Source organism: Augochlora pura, chromosome 4, assembly GCF_028453695.1.
Source record: "Augochlora pura isolate Apur16 chromosome 4, APUR_v2.2.1, whole genome shotgun sequence".
NCBI classification, from domain to species: domain Eukaryota; kingdom Metazoa; phylum Arthropoda; class Insecta; order Hymenoptera; family Halictidae; genus Augochlora; species Augochlora pura.
This window is the reverse complement of record NC_135775.1, coordinates 25370748-25389307: the sequence shown is the minus strand read 5'-3', so window position 1 is coordinate 25389307 and position 18560 is coordinate 25370748. Positions and strand designations below refer to the sequence as shown.

General features: G+C 40.8%; 4 protein-coding genes across 9 annotated transcripts; 2 read left to right on the top strand and 2 right to left on the bottom strand.

The window, feature by feature from the left end:
* Window positions 1-88: 88 nt before the first annotated feature.
* On the bottom strand, window positions 89-1520 carry LOC144469051 (pre-mRNA-splicing factor Syf2). The gene is made up of 4 exons (XM_078178939.1): window positions 1276-1520; window positions 875-1015; window positions 505-800; window positions 89-431 (listed from the first exon to the last, which is right to left on the bottom strand). Exons 1-4 carry the CDS (start codon window positions 1366-1368, stop codon window positions 266-268), a joined length of 696 nt encoding a protein of 231 aa, XP_078035065.1. The 5' UTR covers window positions 1369-1520; the 3' UTR covers window positions 89-265.
* Window positions 1521-1579: 59 nt separating this feature from the next.
* LOC144469048 (uncharacterized) lies at window positions 1580-6566 on the top strand. Of its 4 annotated transcripts, none has more exons than XM_078178933.1 (3): window positions 1580-2046; window positions 2465-2698; window positions 4032-6566. In XM_078178933.1, the coding sequence occupies exons 2-3, from the start codon at window positions 2576-2578 to the stop codon at window positions 5532-5534; spliced, it is 1626 nt and encodes a 541-aa protein (XP_078035059.1). In that variant the 5' UTR covers window positions 1580-2046; window positions 2465-2575; the 3' UTR covers window positions 5535-6566. The 4 variants fall into 4 exon arrangements, with proteins under 4 accessions (XP_078035059.1, XP_078035060.1, XP_078035058.1 ...); XM_078178934.1 differs by having other exon boundaries at window positions 2462-2698; XM_078178932.1 differs by having other exon boundaries at window positions 2452-2698.
* A 220-nt stretch (window positions 6567-6786) lies between these two features.
* Window positions 6787-13691, top strand: LOC144469045 (uncharacterized). Of its 3 annotated transcripts, XM_078178922.1 has the most exons (7): window positions 6787-6926; window positions 7113-7385; window positions 7460-7559; window positions 7682-8649; window positions 8701-11172; window positions 11307-11468; window positions 11584-13691. In XM_078178922.1, the coding sequence occupies exons 1-7, from the start codon at window positions 6888-6890 to the stop codon at window positions 11806-11808; spliced, it is 4239 nt and encodes a 1412-aa protein (XP_078035048.1). In that variant the 5' UTR covers window positions 6787-6887; the 3' UTR covers window positions 11809-13691. The 3 variants fall into 3 exon arrangements, with proteins under 3 accessions (XP_078035048.1, XP_078035047.1, XP_078035046.1); XM_078178921.1 differs by having other exon boundaries at window positions 7682-11160; XM_078178920.1 differs by having other exon boundaries at window positions 7682-11172.
* A 282-nt stretch (window positions 13692-13973) lies between these two features.
* Window positions 13974-18303, bottom strand: LOC144469150 (uncharacterized). The gene is made up of 3 exons (XM_078179110.1): window positions 18132-18303; window positions 14285-17851; window positions 13974-14204 (listed from the first exon to the last, which is right to left on the bottom strand). The coding sequence occupies exons 1-3, from the start codon at window positions 18293-18295 to the stop codon at window positions 14165-14167; spliced, it is 3771 nt and encodes a 1256-aa protein (XP_078035236.1). The 5' UTR covers window positions 18296-18303; the 3' UTR covers window positions 13974-14164.
* Between the last annotated feature and the right edge of the window lie 257 nt (window positions 18304-18560).

Sequence of the window (18560 nt, the reverse complement as noted above, 5' to 3'; positions counted from 1 at the left end):
CTTTTTTTTTTTATTTATAATAGCGTACATCATGTGAAATTAATATACATATAATTTAATATACATGAATATCATCACATGTATATATTTATATATACATGATCTGTCTTTCTTGATATACATATTAGATTGGGAGAACGCATCTGCACTTCTAGTTACTGAACAGTCAACTTTACATTAGTCTGGCTCCAATTTGTATGAGTTTTGAAATACTATTTAAAATACAAGGTATTTGTAGTAAGTCCATTAGTGTAAAGTATTCCCGTTATATGGCTGTACCCCTCTCCAAGTTTAGCTTAGTCTCACGAGTATATTCCCCGTAGAATCTTTCCAATTTCTGGTTGAACTTAGCATTACGTTCATTAATGTAGTCAATATCGGCATCGTCATTATGCATCCTTCTTCTACTATACTTATCCCGTTTGGCAATTCTGTGAAAAAATAACGAATATCATTAAAATACATACTAAACAAATTCTAAGCACTTGGTACTATAATACTAACTGCTTTTCCAGGTCTTCCACCATCTTATCCACAGCTTCCTTTTTATCTTCATGAAGACCATGCAATATTGTATTTCTGTCCCCATAGAAAGCTGGTCCTAACTTATTCTTGGTATCTTCATACGTCTCCATATTAGGCCTGATATTTTTCACCAATCTATTATATTGACGAATAGCAGCCTGTTCATAATCTGAGAATCCTGGATCTGGATTACTTTTGTTCCTCTTTTTTCTTGCAATTCGTTCAGCCTCCGTTGCATCAATATGTAATAATTTAATTCTATCATAGTCTTCACCCTGCAAGAATACATGATATAAACAGGTTTGTTCTTTTAAAAATACAGCATTTCTATACATATCATATTTTATACCTTTTCTTGTGCCTCTTTTCTTGCAGCCTCGTCTTGCACAATCCACTCAGCTTGCCTCTTACGTGATTCCCAGTTGGATGGGAGCTTTTTCCTTTTGTCTTCCTCAACAACTTCCTTATGATTCTGCTGCCTGGCTTCATTCTACAAAGGTAACATTTGAAACGCTAATTACAGAACTATCCTTTTACCACAAAGAAAGTAACAATACACTCCTGTCAGACGACGGAATTATTTCGTCTAATACGGATGGAACATATTTTCGTCAACCGTTGAACAGTGTTATAAGTTATTTGTAAATGTGGAGCTGTCAACATAGTTAACATAAACACGCGAAAGCGTTAAAAAAAAACAAAGCAAATATGACCTTCGTAGCTTCTAAGTACAAGCAATAAATTTCTCACCCTTTTCGCATGTAGATCTCGCATCCGCTTCATTCTCTCGGCATGCTTCTCAGCGAACGATTTTTCACCCGAGCTTGAACCTTCGTTCTCCATAGCGTCCCAAAGATTTCTAAAATGTTTCTTTGTCAAAACAGATGCCCCAGTACACGTTAAGGTTAGAACGCAGTTGTTTGAGTCACTTGATCATCTGGCGTTAATGTATCGCCTCGAGACCGCCAGATGTCAGGTCGCGCGGTCGCAGTGATTCAAGGAGGAATAAGGCGAGCTCGGTGCTGGCTCGATCACTGTGGATCACTGTGATCGCGCTAGTAGTGGTATCGTTGGTATATTCGCATCGGGGAAAAGTCGCGTGAATTTTCCGTCGGCTGGTAGGATCGAGCGTACCGGCCGCGTTTTTCGTAAGCGCTCTTCTTCTCCTCACTGGGAGTTCGCGTTTGCGTAAATCTCGATTCACGGTGAAATGTGACGCACGAAGCATTACTATACGGGTGGCTTTATCGCCAGCATTTCGGCGAATTTTCCGAGCGTTTTCCCGCGAACAACAACAGGCTCATACTCGTGGTGGACTCGGAAGGGTTCGAAAGCTTCGCACGCTCTAACTCGCGCTCTCGCTATCAGTGATACTTCAACTCTTGCACGTGTTTCTTGCTCCCTAAGCTGGCGCGCGTATCCCCACCATTTTAGTGCGCATCCAGCTCGGCACAGGTTTTTTTTAGAAAGAGAACGAGATATGACCGAGGGAAAAAGAACGAAACCAAGCAAGCTCTATGCGTGAGTATTCACACAGACGAGAAACTTAGATTTTCTCATTCTACCACGCTTGCGGTATCACCCTTCTTACGCATTCTTTCGGCTTGCGTTCCATCCGAGAGCACGCGGCGTGAGATTCGATCTGTAAAGGAGCTTTAAAGTCTAACGAATTTGCGAACGATGAACAATGCGCATTGAACATCGTTCATTGCTCAAAGGTCCTTCACAAATGAAAGTTCGCGCCGTCTACCTCGGATGAGGGATCAGTCGAATATATATGTGAAAAGGGTGAGTTCGAAAGCATGATAGAGTGAGACAAGGTACATCGTCCATCGGTGCGATCCGTTTCGCACGTATGTACAAGTCGTTTAATGTAACGTTTTCTTACTCGCCGTTTTCCCTCTTTGTCTTTGGCTGCGAGGGCAGCACTGTTTAGCAGTAAATTGTCAGCCAATCAGGGGAAAGCAGTTTCTAATCCCATTCTCGCTAACTGAACAAGCTACGGCCAGAGAGGTGTGCAGGAGTTTAGCTAAGAGCTATCACTATCGTTATGGAGACCCTCGAATCGAGTCGCGTGTGCCGCCTCTGCGGCAAGCACTCCGGTATCTCTATTGATATATTTGACAAGAATGAGAACCATGTGAAGAAAATCAACGCCGTTCTACCGATTATGGTACGTCACAAAATTTCTGCACAATTCTTCTCTCTGATTTTCCGCGGGCCCGACGTGTCGTCTCCCAATAAACACGCACGCCCCCTCCTCGAACCACCTACCTTACGAATCAAACTTGTGCGACTTTTCGTTTTCCCGGATCGAAACAAATGTGATCGAATAATAGATTTTACGTCCGAACGATTTCTCTAATGCTGCTCTGTCACAAGGGCCAACATATCCACAAGTGGCATTTATGTTGTCAAAAGTGAGGTTATCATTACTTTGCGCGCCAATATGCCTCATTAATGACTTCGGCTATTGCGTCACATTGGAAATGTGATGGTAGCTATTTGTTGTGTTGATCTGGAGATCGCAGGTGAATGTTATCCGAGCATTTGATTCTGGGGAAATGGCAGCGCGGGACCATACCGATATCGAAATCATGCCTGCTAGTAATATGGTCCAAGTTTGCGGGGGTTGATAGCCAACACGCGATCGTTGCAAACCCCTGACATATTGTTTCAATATTTCCCATTGCTGAATTCATTTTTTTCGATCGTAATTAATGACTTTAATAACTATTGCAACTTTCTGAGAATGAACTTCTATGATCATGGATTGCCCTATGTGCTAGACTTATCGTATCGAGTAACGTTGAACATTAAATCATTTCTGTATCAGGTCGAATTTCTTTAATTGCACTTTCTAATTCCTAGAAAATGTGCCACGTGTAACTGTATGCGACTCAGATTACTACATCGATACTTTGACCTTGAAATTAAAATGTTTTCACCGGAACTACGCACAACTATCGGTCCCATATTGAAACTAAAATTAAGCTTTTGATATCACGTTATTTAAAGATGTTCCCAACTATCTGACAAAATTCAAAAATAATTTATTGTGAAAATGCTATTAGCTAGAACTTTACCACTTTATAATAGGCCACGATTAAATTTACATCGATTAGGCAAAGTGAAGGAATGGACAGATATATTGTGGGAAGCGAGATAGAGCAGTAGTTCGAGCAGAGACAGCCAAATGTTTTTTTCAGGAATACTGGTAACTGGAAAAAATTAACCTGCAATAAAGAACATTTCATTACCCTTATACATTATCCTTATCCTTATAATTGTAGCATCATTGGTTAGCTCGCATTCTTTTGATTAAATCGAGCTCAGATACGAGATATAACTTTTAATTCTCCGTAGTTCTAATATTAAAGACATTCCACAATTTATTACGCGATCTTGTACGACACGTCGAGCATCCTCACCTCCCGTTTCCAGCATCGCGCGATCATGATCACGAGGAGATACGTAATCGTTCTGTATCGATTATGTACCTGTAGGTGCACGAGATGGACCTGTTGCCGAAACACATGTGCCATCGGTGCAGCTATAAGTTAGAAGAGTTTTTCAAGTTTTACGTCGATTGTCTGAAGACGGACTCGCACTTGAAGAGCCAGTTATCATGGATGGCGAAAGAGGTTCCGCAGATGAGGGTCGGCACACCGATGGTGCAGATCGAGAACATCAAGCTCGAGACGCCGGACTACGACGCGGCCGACGTAGACATGACACCCCTGGTTGGCGATGTGAACTACATGAATTCCATGAACACGATGGCATACGAACCGAACGGCATTTCGTACGGCGCTTACAGATGCAGATGTTGCTGTGATAAAATGGACCAAAGTAATCCGACTGTGTCAACGAACTATTCGAACACCGCGGTATCACGTTGCAGCAGGCTGAACAACGAAATTGATAGTAGTAGCAATTCGAGAACTGTAAAGACAAACTCCTCGGGCACTTCGAAACTTGATATGTTTCAGGAACAATCGAGCAAGTTAATGCAAGTCAATAAAAATGAAGATGTTTCAAAAATGATATGTCGCATCGAAAACGTCAGAAGCGTGGCTGACGGCAACGAAGACGTTAAGGATGTGATTACCCATAATTTGAGGCCCAGAAATCTTCTAGTAAACTATGTAGGACAGAAAAGGAAATCGTCGTGTCTCAGGTCGTTGTCGAGGAACCGGAAATCAAAGATAGATACTAAACATCGGAACGTTGAGGCAAAGAAGATGAAAGAGGAGAGGTATGATGAATTCGAGGGTCGGATTCTAAGGCCGAGAAATATCGCGATCAATTACAGAGGGCAAAGAAAATATTCGAGGTCCCCGAATAAAAACCAAAGATTGAACAACGCTGAGTTCAGCGTAAACAAGCGGAAGGTTCGCAATATCGCGAGTCAGTTGAAGCTGCCTCCTGAACAGGTGCTGACTGCAGTAGAGGATAGGATCAACTTCGCGGTGAAGCAGGAGCAGCTTTCGGATCTCGAGGACTCGATGCTAAACGAATCCATATTATCGCTGCCAAAGAACGAAACAAATAATAACCTTGCTGACGCAATTAACGCACTTCTTAACAATGTTTCTATTAAAGTTCAAAACGATAGGGTCAATTGCAGTCTGTTGAGTCATACGCCATCTGACTTTAGTGGAGTAGATGGAATGAAATATTTGAGGTCAATGAGTCGTCGAGTTGCGGCGACACAACACGCGTCGAAGTATCTGAGGAGTCACGATTTATACCTGAGAAACGGGAAGAGACGAAAATTAAATGAACTGGACGTGGCCTCTAGCACATTGAACAGAGACTGTCGCAGTTTCATTGACTGCAAACCTAACATCAGGAGCCTGAAGAAATCGTTCAGAGACTTCATCGACGAGGACAATATTTCCGCGTCGGCTACGTTGTCCAATAAAAATGCCTTGCACTATTGCGAGGAATGCCACACTAGCTTCGTCAGCAAAGAGTTATTTAAACTGCACTTATGTTATCACTGAACTGCGATTAATGTGATGAGATAGAGATATATTTTTACTCGTGCAAATTATATTAATATTTTCGAAATGCGACAAAGTTAGCGTCATTGTAATAAGTAAGTTTGAGCTGGAAACTCTAACAGAGTGCCTCTGGTGCTCTATGGTTATAAGGGTATATCGAATTATGGGACCCTTTATGTAGTACTCGCGTAAATGTGCGGGTAGATATATGGCAATCAGCGAAATCATGTACCTTTAGAATTTATTTTGATAACAAATAGTAAAAGCTTGAATAATATAATACTTTATTATTTTTATGAACGAGTACGTTTACATACAAACTGTCAGACGTTGACGGAAAATGTTACGACGAATGTTACGATTTACGCTTAAGAAGTTCATGTATAGTCACAAAGCTCAACACATGATTCGTAAATTTGAAATGTTAAAAATTTTTTTTCAAAGCATGAATTTTATTTAATTTTGCAAAGAGCAAATTTTAACGCCTGAAAAATAGTTATGTTGTAGTACTTAGTATTACAAATTTATAAATTGTGTGTAGACTTATGTGACTATAAATATTCACAAATCGCCTTCAAAGTTTAATAGATTTATTCATATTCTAGATATGTATATATACATATATACATATATTTTATGAAATATAAGAGGAATATAGATTCATATAAACAATATTGTGATATGCATTGTTGGATCTATTGTCGTTCTGCACAACAACCTACAAAGATGGTAGAATCGTTTCCCTTCGAATTAATTGTCTTGTATGTCCGAATAAAATCATATTCGATACGCCTTACGGAAGTTTAACGGCAATTAATTCATACATGTTCGTCATTTGCAACGAATTGCAAGACAAGTACTATCGGTGTTTTATGCAGTTTTATCCGAATTGTTATGAAACTTAAATTCTATGAAACATTGTTAATGCTTACTAAGCGCACTCTCGACACCTTCTCAGGCACTCATTATTATTAATTAAAAAAATGTTCTTTAATATTAATCATTACTTTGGCAAATAAAAGTCATGTTTAAATTACCATTACTGAAAAAAATGATGTTTTTCCATTTCCTTTATGTGAAATAATAAAAGTTCTATGCTTCTAAGTTTTTTATCAGAAGTACTTTATTAAATCGTAATTTACAATATTAGTATTACATTTTTTTTATTTAATTTGCACGAAGGTTTTAAATGTCAAAGTACGTCACTGGACAGGTGAGGTCGCTGCGAGGAAACCATCGAGCGAATTGAAACTGACAAACAAACAAAAAGTACGGCAAGTGTCAAACCACCACAGAAAGATGATTGATTATGCTAATTATAGTGGCCAAAAGTTGTGTCAATAAAATATCCGAATGTCTTCAAACTCGAAAAAGTCCCCTCGCTTCGAGGACGTAAGTAACATCGATTTTTATATGCGAGATACATTAACCTGTTCCCATTCACAAAGCCCATCGGTTTCTTTTCAGATTGCAATTTATATACAGAATTTTTTCGATCGGAAAACGATAATAATAATTTTGGGTTTTATTTTTCTACAGTTTTTAGTTTCGTACATAATAAATACAATTTTTATACAGCTAATATCAACTGAGGATGACACCTTGGGCTCTTCCATAAGTTTGAGCATAGGCGAAAATTCAATTAGAGTTAAAGAGAAACCTAAGGTAAATAAGGAACCAGTACCAAGTGAGAAAAACGAAGAGGAGAAATGGTGGTTGAAAAAGCCAAACACAAGACTTGAGGTTTCTAATGCCATTCAGATGGAAGCCAAAGTGAAGCAAACACCTTCTCCATCGCCAGATATTAGTTCTTCGATGAAGGAATTCTTGGAGAAGGAAAGAATGTGCAAAGTAATTGAAGAATATCATATAGAATTTAAAATTCATTTCTTTTTTATTTTCTGATACATTATTATTTCATATAGGCCATCCATAAAAATGAAATTGAAGCAAGAGACAGAGATGATACCTTGTGTGATATTTTAGCTTCTGCAGCCTTTGACAAATACCCATCTGATTTTGAGAGTGAGTCTTCCATTCATATTTTACTGAGGACATATGGATCAAATCTTCGTAACACTTATAGTGTTCGGAATTGCTTCTGACAAATCAAAAAAAGTTAGGATTACTAAAATTTCTTTTTACAGATGCAACCGATGAAGACATAGGTAGTATCTTAGAGGAGATGAGTAAAATAGCTGGAGCTCTAAGTCCAAATTCTGCTCCGGATCGCACAAAATCTAGAAATTCTTCCAAACATCCTACAGAAGAAGAGAAATCAGTAGAAGAGCTGTTAGAAGAGGCTGAGAAGCTTGTAAGGAAAAATAGCACTAGTTTATCTAAGAGCGGATCGAAAACTGATACTTTAGTACCTGAGAATATCCCGGAGGACGTTGATGGTCTTAACAGAGTTAGACAATTAGAAGCGGATATTTTTCAAATGATCGAGGAGGAGGTGCACAAAGAGACGGAGAAAATCAAAAAGAGCCCCAAAAATGAGAAGAAAAGGGAAGACAGTCCTGGGTTCGATGTCTTATATGAGAATGTAAACAGCTTAAGAGCTCCGAAAACGTTGGAACTGCAAAGAAAGAAATTCGAGGAACAGAAAGTGGAAGTATCAAGTAGTTCCGACTTAGACGATCCAATCGAAAGGCATTCAAAATCTGAGGACTTGAAAATTACCAGGAAGGTGGAATCAGACAAAGATAATCTGCAGAAGGAGATAATCGACGTGGATAAAGATTTTTTTGAAGATTCACTAAAGAAATTGAAAGAGAGAGCAGAAGGAGGCATGTCGGGGAGCTCGAGTTTTGGACAGGAGGATTTCTCGCAGTTTTTGAAGCTTTTACAGGGTCAGGCAGACAAGAAGGAACGGGACAATCCTACAGATACTTTGCAAACTGCTAATGAGAAAGTATCTATTGAGGAGCAGAATCTCGCAAACGACAAGAGTCCAGTATTTCCTGAGAAAGAAATTACGGACATATTAGAAAAAGAACTACCTCAGATGGCAGATTCAAAAACGGAACACGAAATTGTAGAAACAGATTCTAGCGCCAGTGGAGACGAACAGAAATCGTCGCAGGTTAGCGACAAAAACGAAATACAGATACCTGTTAAAAAAGATCAGTTTGTAAGACAATTTTCTGTAACAATGGATGATAAGAAAGAAGAGCTGTTCACTGTTGGTCTAACGCCGAGGTTGGGGTTATTTGCGGACGCAATTCCCAAATTATTGGCTGAGAAGTCGGTAGAGAGTGTAAAGGAACCGAAGGCAGAAGTTGTGGAAACTACGAAAAAAGTTCAAAAGACATCGGCGAGGTCTGAAGTAAAAATTGAAGCAACAACTAGTCAACGTAGCAACATAGAACGAAAATCCAACCCACCAGCCAGCGCGTCAAGCATTAAGCCACAGAAGAAAGAAATTAGATTCTCCAAATCTAAAAGCTATGACCAGATTTGCAAGCCACCATTCAGAACATCTCTAGAGAATTTGAGATCTGCCAAGCCATTGGACTTTTCAAAGAAACCTGCTCCTACTGTGACCAGGAGGTCGCCAACCCTTAAGCCAAAATTGCAAGTTACCGTAAAACGAATCCCAAAGGCTCCTTCTAAGCCCAAGGTGTCTCCAAAATCAAACAAGGACCCTGTTAAAACTAGTTCAATGCTTTCTTTGTCTTCCACGTACAAAGGGTATCAGAAATCACCGGATATTCAACCTAGAGTTACAATGGCTGGCGGTGACAATAGGATGAGCATGACGAAACAGAATTGGGAGATGTTGTGTCGCGAGGAGAGACACAAGAACGCTCTTTTGAAGCAGCAGTTGGAGTCTGAAGCAAAGATGTACAAGAGCCAGATGGACAACATGCGAATATCCTTTGAGGAGGAGCTGTTCGCTTTGAAGAAGCAGAATATAGTTTTGAAAGCGAAGGTCGACGAACTTTCGTTGAGTGAAAGACGTCCGGAACCTCAGCATAGAAAGGACACGAAGATTACATTAATGGAAAGAGAGTTGGAGAAGCAGGAAAAATTAATTCATGGTTATGAGACAGAAAATAAGAAATTGCTGCAAGACTCTAAGAGATTGCAGGAGGAAATGAAGCAGTTGCAAAAGCACAAGAGTACAGCATTGGAGTTGAACAAGACGCAACAGCTTGTAGACAGAGTAAAGGATCTTGAAGAGGAGACTTTGAGGCTTAATTTAGAACTTTCCGAGCTTCGCGAGAAGAATGCAGATTATGGATTAAAGAATGAGGACTTGAAAGAGCAGAATAGTTTGTTGAATGATGAGCTGGAAATGTTTAAAGATCAGCTGAGAACGAAGAATGACTTTATCACTGATAAACTACAAGCTATGACGTCGGTAGAGCTCCAGTTAAAGAGACAGGTGGAGGATTTGTCGGTGAAACTAGGTTCCAAGACTGAACAATTGCGAGTAGTGAAGCAGGAGTTTGACAAGCTCCAGCAGAATGTGTTGCCATTGGAGAAAGAATTATTGGAGCTGAGAGTTAAAGAAGGCATTTTGCAAGAGAAGCTGCACGTGTCTAAGAATCACGTGGAACGTGAAAAGCAGCTGACGCAAAAGCTGAAGGATCAGGTGATCCTTGACAGCAAGAAAATCACGGACTTGAACAGGCAGGTGCGCGAAATGGAGAGAATACTTAAAAGAAAGAATCCTGACTCAGTTTCTGCTCTTATACTGGCTGCAAATTCAGAACCGGATAAGGTAGGAACTCAGAAGGTAAAGTTGTTGGAGGATCGAATAACATGCTTAGAAAATGAGATTAAGGTAAAGGATGACATGGCGCAACAGAAGCTCATAGAATTTCAAAAGAAATTCGCTGATATGAAGGAGAAATACACAACACAGTTAATCGAAGTTGAAGGGAAGCTGTTGGAGGCAACTATCAAAGATCGTAAGATCTATAATGATATGTTTACTCAGACTGCAGTGAAGTGCGTAGAGAATAAGGGTGTGGAAACTATCAGGAGGGAAGAAAGGGCGGGGTCCTTTGAAAAAGAAGAAAAAAAAGAGCAAAAGACATTGGTCAAAGTAAATTTGAAGTCCCAAAATCCCAAGGAAGATGCCCACCTCTTGGCCACTATAAGAGGATTGAAGTTGGAACTAACGAACAAGGATAAAACAGTTTCTAAACTTACCAAAGAATTCCAAGAGCTGCAGAAGACGAATAGGAGGCTGCAAAAGGAGAGGGAGAAGTTGTTGAACGATAGGAGATCTATCAAGACCATCGACTTCGAGAAGATGAACCGTGCTATGGTATCTTCCGACTCTAAGTTGTTAAGCTTGCGATCTGCAGAGGGAAATGATCAGAACTCAAACGTATACCAAAACGGACATAATAACGACACTCAACGGTTAACTTCGTCCGGGCAGAAACTTTATGATCCTTTACAGTATACCGAAAATGGGGACAGTACTCTGGTGAAGAGGCTTACCGATGAGAACGACATCTTGAAGGAGGAACTAAGCAAGATGAATAAAGACTTCATGGCTCTCAAGAAGAAGCGGCTGTACGATTTAAATCTCTTGCAGGAGGAACATGAGCGTGAGATGGCTGCTTTGCTGAAAGATTACAGTGTGAAAATAGGAGACTCAGAAGTGGTAAAGTTACAGGTCTGTAGTATTACGTGCAGTATTAACTATTGTTATTCATTTCTACATTTTGTTATGTTTCTGAATGCTTGCACGTAGTACATTCGCGCGGTGAATAATTCATTTTAAGAATACTGCTTATATTTTATCAATAGAGTCAGATAAACACACAGGTGGCTGTGATTTCGCATTTGAAGCAGCAAATTGAGAAGCTGAGGGACTATAAGGAACAAGTGGTGGTTCTGACGGCTGAGCGGGAGCACTTAGAAAACAAAGTAAAGACTTTGAACGAGAAAGTCAAATATCTATCAACACCAGTATGTGACCAATTATTTAATCATTATTATTATTACTCCAATTTTTTATTTTTATGTAATCTTACCAGAAAGCAACTTTTATTTCCTGCTTCTAATTTGTGAATTTGTTCTTAAGGGCACAGAGCAACTTCAGTTGCTACAAGACAAGATAACGATTCTTCAGCAACGACACGAGAGTAGGGAGATGACTCTGCAAGGTCTAGTTCGTGACCTGCTTCGAAATAGAACGCAGTGCAGGGACTGCAAGAATGAAAAGGGTAAAAATCGACAACTGTGCTACTTTAGGCAAGAGCTGGATCATATCCTTGGAATGCTTCAAGAAATCACCAACGTTCACTGATTCCATGGTTCACGTTAGACAACCCGTAATGTTGAGAAAAATGATGGGTCTCCTGAAAGGAAAGACATTTTCTCGATTCGTTATTGGGCATTGTGATAATTTGTACTGTTACAGTGAGGAACCTAAGGTTTTGCTAGCAGACGTTATCGTTATATTGTTAGGTACTTTGTATAAGCACAGGCGAGGTATAAGATAGCTCTAATGTCCAATACAGTACTTCTGTAACGTCCCTTAATTTTGAAGAGCCGATAGATATAGAAACGCATTGCTAAGGAGGGTAAAACGGTATCTTTGTATCACATGGAAAGCTTTAAAATTTCATTATCGTTATTACCTCTAATTAAAATAGGATTACTATATATCATCATTAGTCAGACTTTGTCAGGAATTACAGATGGCTAGCCATACGAGATCTGTTCTATCGTATGCCTCGTTTGTAAGGAGAAAAATAATGGTATGTGCAGCCAAAAAGATAGACCGATGATTTTTATCGGACCTTTTAAGATTGCGACCATTTAACTGTTCAAGGTCATTCTTGCAATATCTCTAGACATTATTAGCGTATAAACCAGTGAAATCATATCGATCCTGGAAAAATTCGCGCGTAACGATCGACTGGGATCACTGCCAAAGATATTAAAAGGGGGAAAAGAACAAAAAAATGGGAAACGAACAAATGACGATGTTACTGTTTTATCGTAACTGCTCGTCAACATTCCTTCTTGCCATTGTATGCGCGCAAAACGCATGGACTACGCCCGCATTCGGAAGTATAATAAAACTACGATAGTCGTTTATTAAATGGACATAGAAATATTTTGATCTATATTTACTGAAACAAAAAAATACAGACTTTTTATTTATCTAATGACTAGTGAGATTAAAAAGACATGTCGAACAGGACTGCTTCCGCGATCGGAACAAATAGTTTTAGTCTGGTACTTAATCACCGTGAAGACTATTTCACGAGTTTTCTAGCTGTACGAAATATACAAGGAGTCACAACCATAATTGTACACTGCATTTGAAACTACGCTTCACATGGTGGAAAGAAATTAAATATGATATTAAAGAAGCAATATAGACTTAATGAAATCTATATGTATTTATTCTGCATTAACATCAAGTGAAATTAATCTTTAGGGGTATGACGGAAATAAGTCAGCCTGAAAAGTATCTTACACCTAAAATTGTATACGAGTAAGAAGACTTATGAAAGTTTATCTAAATTAGAAATTAGTGTACTTTGTAGAATTTTGGCTGTGACTCACTGTAGTTGGAAGCAGGATCAAAACAGGATATCTTCCAGATTCGCGTAGACCGTAGTTTTTTACATGAGGCTTTTTTAGATCACGCTGTATATTTAAGCGTCGTCTTTGATTGTTTCGACGATCGTATTTATTTTTTACTAATACAGGGTGTCCTAAAGTAGACGCCATTCGCGAGATGTCCTCTGCGTTAGGGTACACTGTATATCGCTCATTATTTCGCCATCAACGAAGTCATTTCTACACTCAGAGTCGTCCAATTGTATATGTATTTAGTACACTTTAAGGATAATCATCAATTAAACTGTATTTGCACTCATAAAGCACACGCATATCGCACAAATCGACGTGTCTTCAGTGTAACATTTTTCGATGTTCTATCTCTTGTTCTATAGATCTCATCGTTGATTATAGCAGTTTGTTCTTTTCTGTGTCATCTGGCACCTGTTTTTATCGAATCATTGTAACCGACTACACTGCAGACTATACAAATTTAACTTCATCAAGACTGGATGTTATGTCAAAATCAACACACCATTTTTTTATAGTTATTTTTAAGCTATACCGCCGTGATGTACAAACCACGAGATGAAAACTTGAATAAATTAATTTAATTCTCTTTACCATTTATCTCAGTGGCTCTGCATTGATTACACTGGATACGTGCTACTCCTCCTTACATTCTCATTCCGTTCAAAACCGCCAACTACAATGATTAAATTCTAACTAATTGTTAAGACTTTTATTAAATTTTTATAAAGGATAAGAATTTTATTTTCTCTATAGAAAATTGATAAGTTGCTTTCGGAGACCGTTATTTTAAACAGAGCTCAGTCGTTAAACCTATCCAGTGATAAGGAACTTTTAGGACAAAGATATCGTATACGTAAGTTCGATTTGAACAATTTATTCAGGCAAAATATATCTTTCTAGTTACAGGCGTCTACATCGAATACAACGATTCTATTATTTTACAGATCGAAGACAATTGCAATTACAACACGTGTGATTATTACACTAGAACAACGACTAGAAGCAGGTTGGAAATAGCGGATCGTCGTTTGTGTAGAGAGGACGGACTCCTTCGTTTACCACAGAATTAAGCGCGAGGCCTGTCTCCCGAGGTTGCTGTAACAAACATTAAGATAAACATTTTATTAAATTGCTATAAACGTATACAATTGCTATGTCTGTATGGTGTTGCTTACCTAATAAAAGTATCTTTTCCATGGAAGATGGAGAGTCCATAGACAGCACAGAGTCCAATTAGAATTGCCTGGCGTAGAATTTCAAGGGTCATGCTATCTGTAACAGAGTCTTCCACTTTTAGAATGCTGCCTGGGGTCTTCAACCTCGAGGATACATCGTCGAAATCAGAGATTCTGTGATATCGGGATGACTTAATATGTCGAAGGGAGTCCATCGAATCTTTCCTTGAATCGCGGGAGTCGCTTAGATCCACCAGGCGAGACCGTCGGACATCGTTCAAGGATCTTCGAGTAGTTATCAGTCTTTGTCTCCGTTGAATATCATTTGCATGATCGTTGCTTCGTTGCAATCGATTAACATCCATCTTTTGTCTCAGGAGTCGGCCAGAATCCAGGCTTCGATCGGATCTTTCCTGACGAATCAGAGCAACCGAGGATTTAGGCAGCCTACCAGTATCAAGTACTCGACGTTCTGTTCTGCGATCATCTGATACATCTCTTACACGACGTTCCAAATTGCGAATAGAAGATTCAGAAGTCCTAGTACGAGATGCACGGGCTAAATGCAACCGATTCAATCTTTCCCGGCGTTCCAAATTAAGTGTAGATTGTTCTGATAGTCGACGATCAGTTCTAATTTCTTGACGATTCGCAGAGTTCAGTCGGGAGAGATCCATGGGTGATCGACGGTCTGATCGTGCGTCGATCCTGATTTCACGGCGTTTGTCATTGTCGTCGAGTTTCCTTTCCATAGATCTAGAACGAACGACTACCCTGCGCTCTGTTCGTCGATCACGGGCTAGATCCCTAACTTGCAGTTCCGAGTCGCGTTTAGATGCATCGGGTGTCCTGGAAAGAACGATCCTTGATTCACGCGATAATGCTAATCGCCTGGTTTCTTCTCTACGTTCCAAATTATTAATCCTGGAGCGATCGTTCCTGATTTCCTGGCGTTCTCGGCGTTCTAATGTCCTGGCTTCTACAGTTGCCTTACGTTCTAATCGTCTGTCAGTCGATACATCCCTAACCCGTCGCTCTAAGACGCGTCTGGAAGCTTCTGGTGTCCTAGAAAGATCAGTCCTGATTCGTTGGGCGAGCACAACTCGTCTTGGTTCCTCACGACGTTCCATATTGTTGATCCTGGATCGGTCACTCCTAATTTCTTGACGCTCTCGACGTTCCAGAGACCTGATTTCCATAGTTGCCCTACGTTCCATCCGCCTATCAGAGGACGGTTCCCTAACTCGGTCCAAATTACTGATCCTGGAGCGATCATTCCTAATTTCTCGACGTTCTAATGACCTAGATTCTACAGTTGCCTTACGTTCCAATCGTCTGTCTGCCGATAGATCCCTAACTCGTCGTTCTAAGACGCGTCTGGAAGCTTCTGGTGTCCTAGAAAGATCAGTTCTGATATGTCGGGCCAGCACAGCTCGTCTTGGTTCCTCTCGTCGTTCCATATTATCAATCCTGGATCGATCGTTCCTGATTTCCTGACGTTCGCGACGTTCCAATGATCGAGATTCAAGAGTTGCCCTGCGTTCTGTACGTCTGTCAGCCGATAGATCTCTAACACGTTCCAAGTTGTTCATCCTGAATCGGTCGTTCCTAGCTTCCCGATGTTCCCGACGTTCTAATGATCGAGATTCCGCAGCTGCTCTGCGTTCAGACCTTCGTTCTGCGGATAAATCCCTAACACGTCGGTCCAAGTCGCGTTTAACTGTTTCAGGTGCCCTAGAAAGATCAATTCTTACACGTCGACTCAACACAATTCTTCTCGTATCCTCTCGACGTTCCAAATCGTTCATCCTGGATCGGTCGCTCCTAATTTCCTGACGTTCCCGACGTTCTAACGATCTAGATTCCATAGCTGCCTTGCGGTCGGATCGTCGATCAGCGGATAAATCTCTAACTCGTCGTTCCAAAGCCCTAGCAACTCGATCCTGCGACTCTCGAGACAATCTTTCTCGCCGTTCCAAATTGTTAATCCTTGATCGCTCAGTCCTAGCTTCTTGACGTTTCGCATCGGTATGTGTTTGCCTTTCCATAGATCTCCTAGAATTCGTGACTTCCCTGATTTCCGTTCGTCGATCGCTAGATAGATCCCTTACTCGCCGATCCAGATCTCGTTCAGAAGCAACTCGTTCTCTCGATTCCCTTGCCTGACGGTCTGCGCTAAGCCGGGTCGATCTTTCTCGTCGTTCCAGATTGCTGATCCTCGATCGCTCGGTTCTTATTTCTTGGCGATTCGAATCCAGGGGTATCCTGCGTGCCAGTAGTCGCTCGGTAGAGTGATCCCTTACTCGTCGATCTACATCGCGTTTTACATTCTCGGACGATCTAGCAACACGGTTTCGGGAGAATCGATCCAGCCTGGATTGTTCCAACGATCGAGACTCGCGTCTTTCGTTCGATCCAGCGTCCAATCGACGATCCGATCGCGCCATCCTTTCCCTTCGTTCGTTACTCTCTTCTCGTCTTTCCGATCGAACAGCAGCACGGCGATCTTGATCTGACTTGGAGGCCTGTCTGGTTACTGATTGCATACGATTTCGACTGTCGGCGGTCCTAAGGGATCGATCTATCCTTTCGCGGCGAGAATCGGGAGTTTGGCGGTCCATGGATCGTTCGCGAGAATTTATCATGCTCCTTTCGCGTCGTTCTTCTACGATTGCCGATCGTTTCGACAGTCTTCGATCAGGAATGTTGTTCTGCGTTCGCGAGGTTTGACGATCCAGGGATCGAGAGTATTGTCTATTGCTTCTGGAATTAATTGAGGTCCTTTCTAAAGCCCGCGATCGAGAGTCTTGGTTTCGAGAGGATACAGAATTTCGTCGATCTTCATCGGAAACCGAACGGATCTGACGGAGATCCTTCGCCAATGATCTACGATCATCGGCGCGTCTGTCTACACGGTTTACCAAGGCTCTGCGTCGATCTTCGCGTGCGATGTCCCGGTTCTGGTTAAAGCGCCGTTCCAAATTCGGTTCTCGACGGTCCAGGGATCTAGCCCGGCGTTCTCGAACCTCTCTACGATCTTCCCGGCTAGTTTCGCGATTCAGAATCGATTCACGTCGTTCCATAGAGTGAGATCTACGGTCCCTGACGTCCAATCGATCGGTGGATCGTTCTCGCCGTTCAGAAAGCCTAGGTGCCAGAGTTTCTCGATTTTCCCGTCGGTCGACAGCCAATCTCCGTTCAGTGCTCCGGGAGCTACGATCCAAGAGTCGGGACGTGGAGCGAGCATCGATGTCCGAGGTTCTAGAAAGACGGATCGGACTCGAGGATCGCCTCAGCGATTCCTGGCTTCGGGATCTGAGTCTGGAGAGATCGGTTGTTTCTCGATTGGATAGTCTTCTCTCGGTCCTGGAATCCCTCGTCGATTGCAGTCGAATCTCAGAACTGCGATCTAGGCTCCGCGATCGAGAGATCCTCGGACTGTTTGCTAGAGGACTGACTCTTCTGATTGCAGTCTCTGCAGACGTCTTCGGAACTCTGGTCTGGTCTTCGTAGAGGTTCGAGTAAGGCATTTTGGTGAAGTAGTATGAGTTTGGACAGGCGTCGACTCTGAAAATGTATTATACAATTAACAGAGCATTGATTTTTTTATTTAGGCTGATTTTTAAGTCTTCGAGTATCCATGAATCCGAAGATATTTTTTTTCATAGAACTTTCATCCTTTTTAAAATATTTCACAATAAGAAAAGTACTAATGTTTTATTTGCTTTTAGGATGGAGAATATGCTAATAATTTTTGAGACTCTGAATTCAAAATGGAATGCATGCTGTGAGTATCACTTCTTGATTAAATGCATTTCAAGTGTATGCAAAATTAGTATTGTCTTACTCATGAGGTGCCTGATGTTCTAGTTCCGGTCCTGCTAAACTTCCTGCTCTGCCTTCCTTGTCCCTGGACACCAACCCTAACGTTAGACACGCTAGGGACACTATCAGGAGTCCGATGTACTGCCAAGCCTTCACTGGCAGCGCAACGTGTCGAGTGCGCCGCATCCTGAACACAGAATAGTATATTGGCTACCAAAAATTATAGTCGAGGACCACAGTGTAGTCAAAGGGTATGTTTTAAAGTGTAGATAAATATATAAAAATAAAATGGTAATATCATAGCAAATTTTTTTATGAGACCGAGCAATAGGTTTAGAACAAACTACAAGAGTCCCTTTTTAAAAATTATTACAGAATTCTAACACTTCCCGGTATAGTTATATATATTCCCATCATTTCTATGTTTCATAAATATTCTTTTTAATTCTGT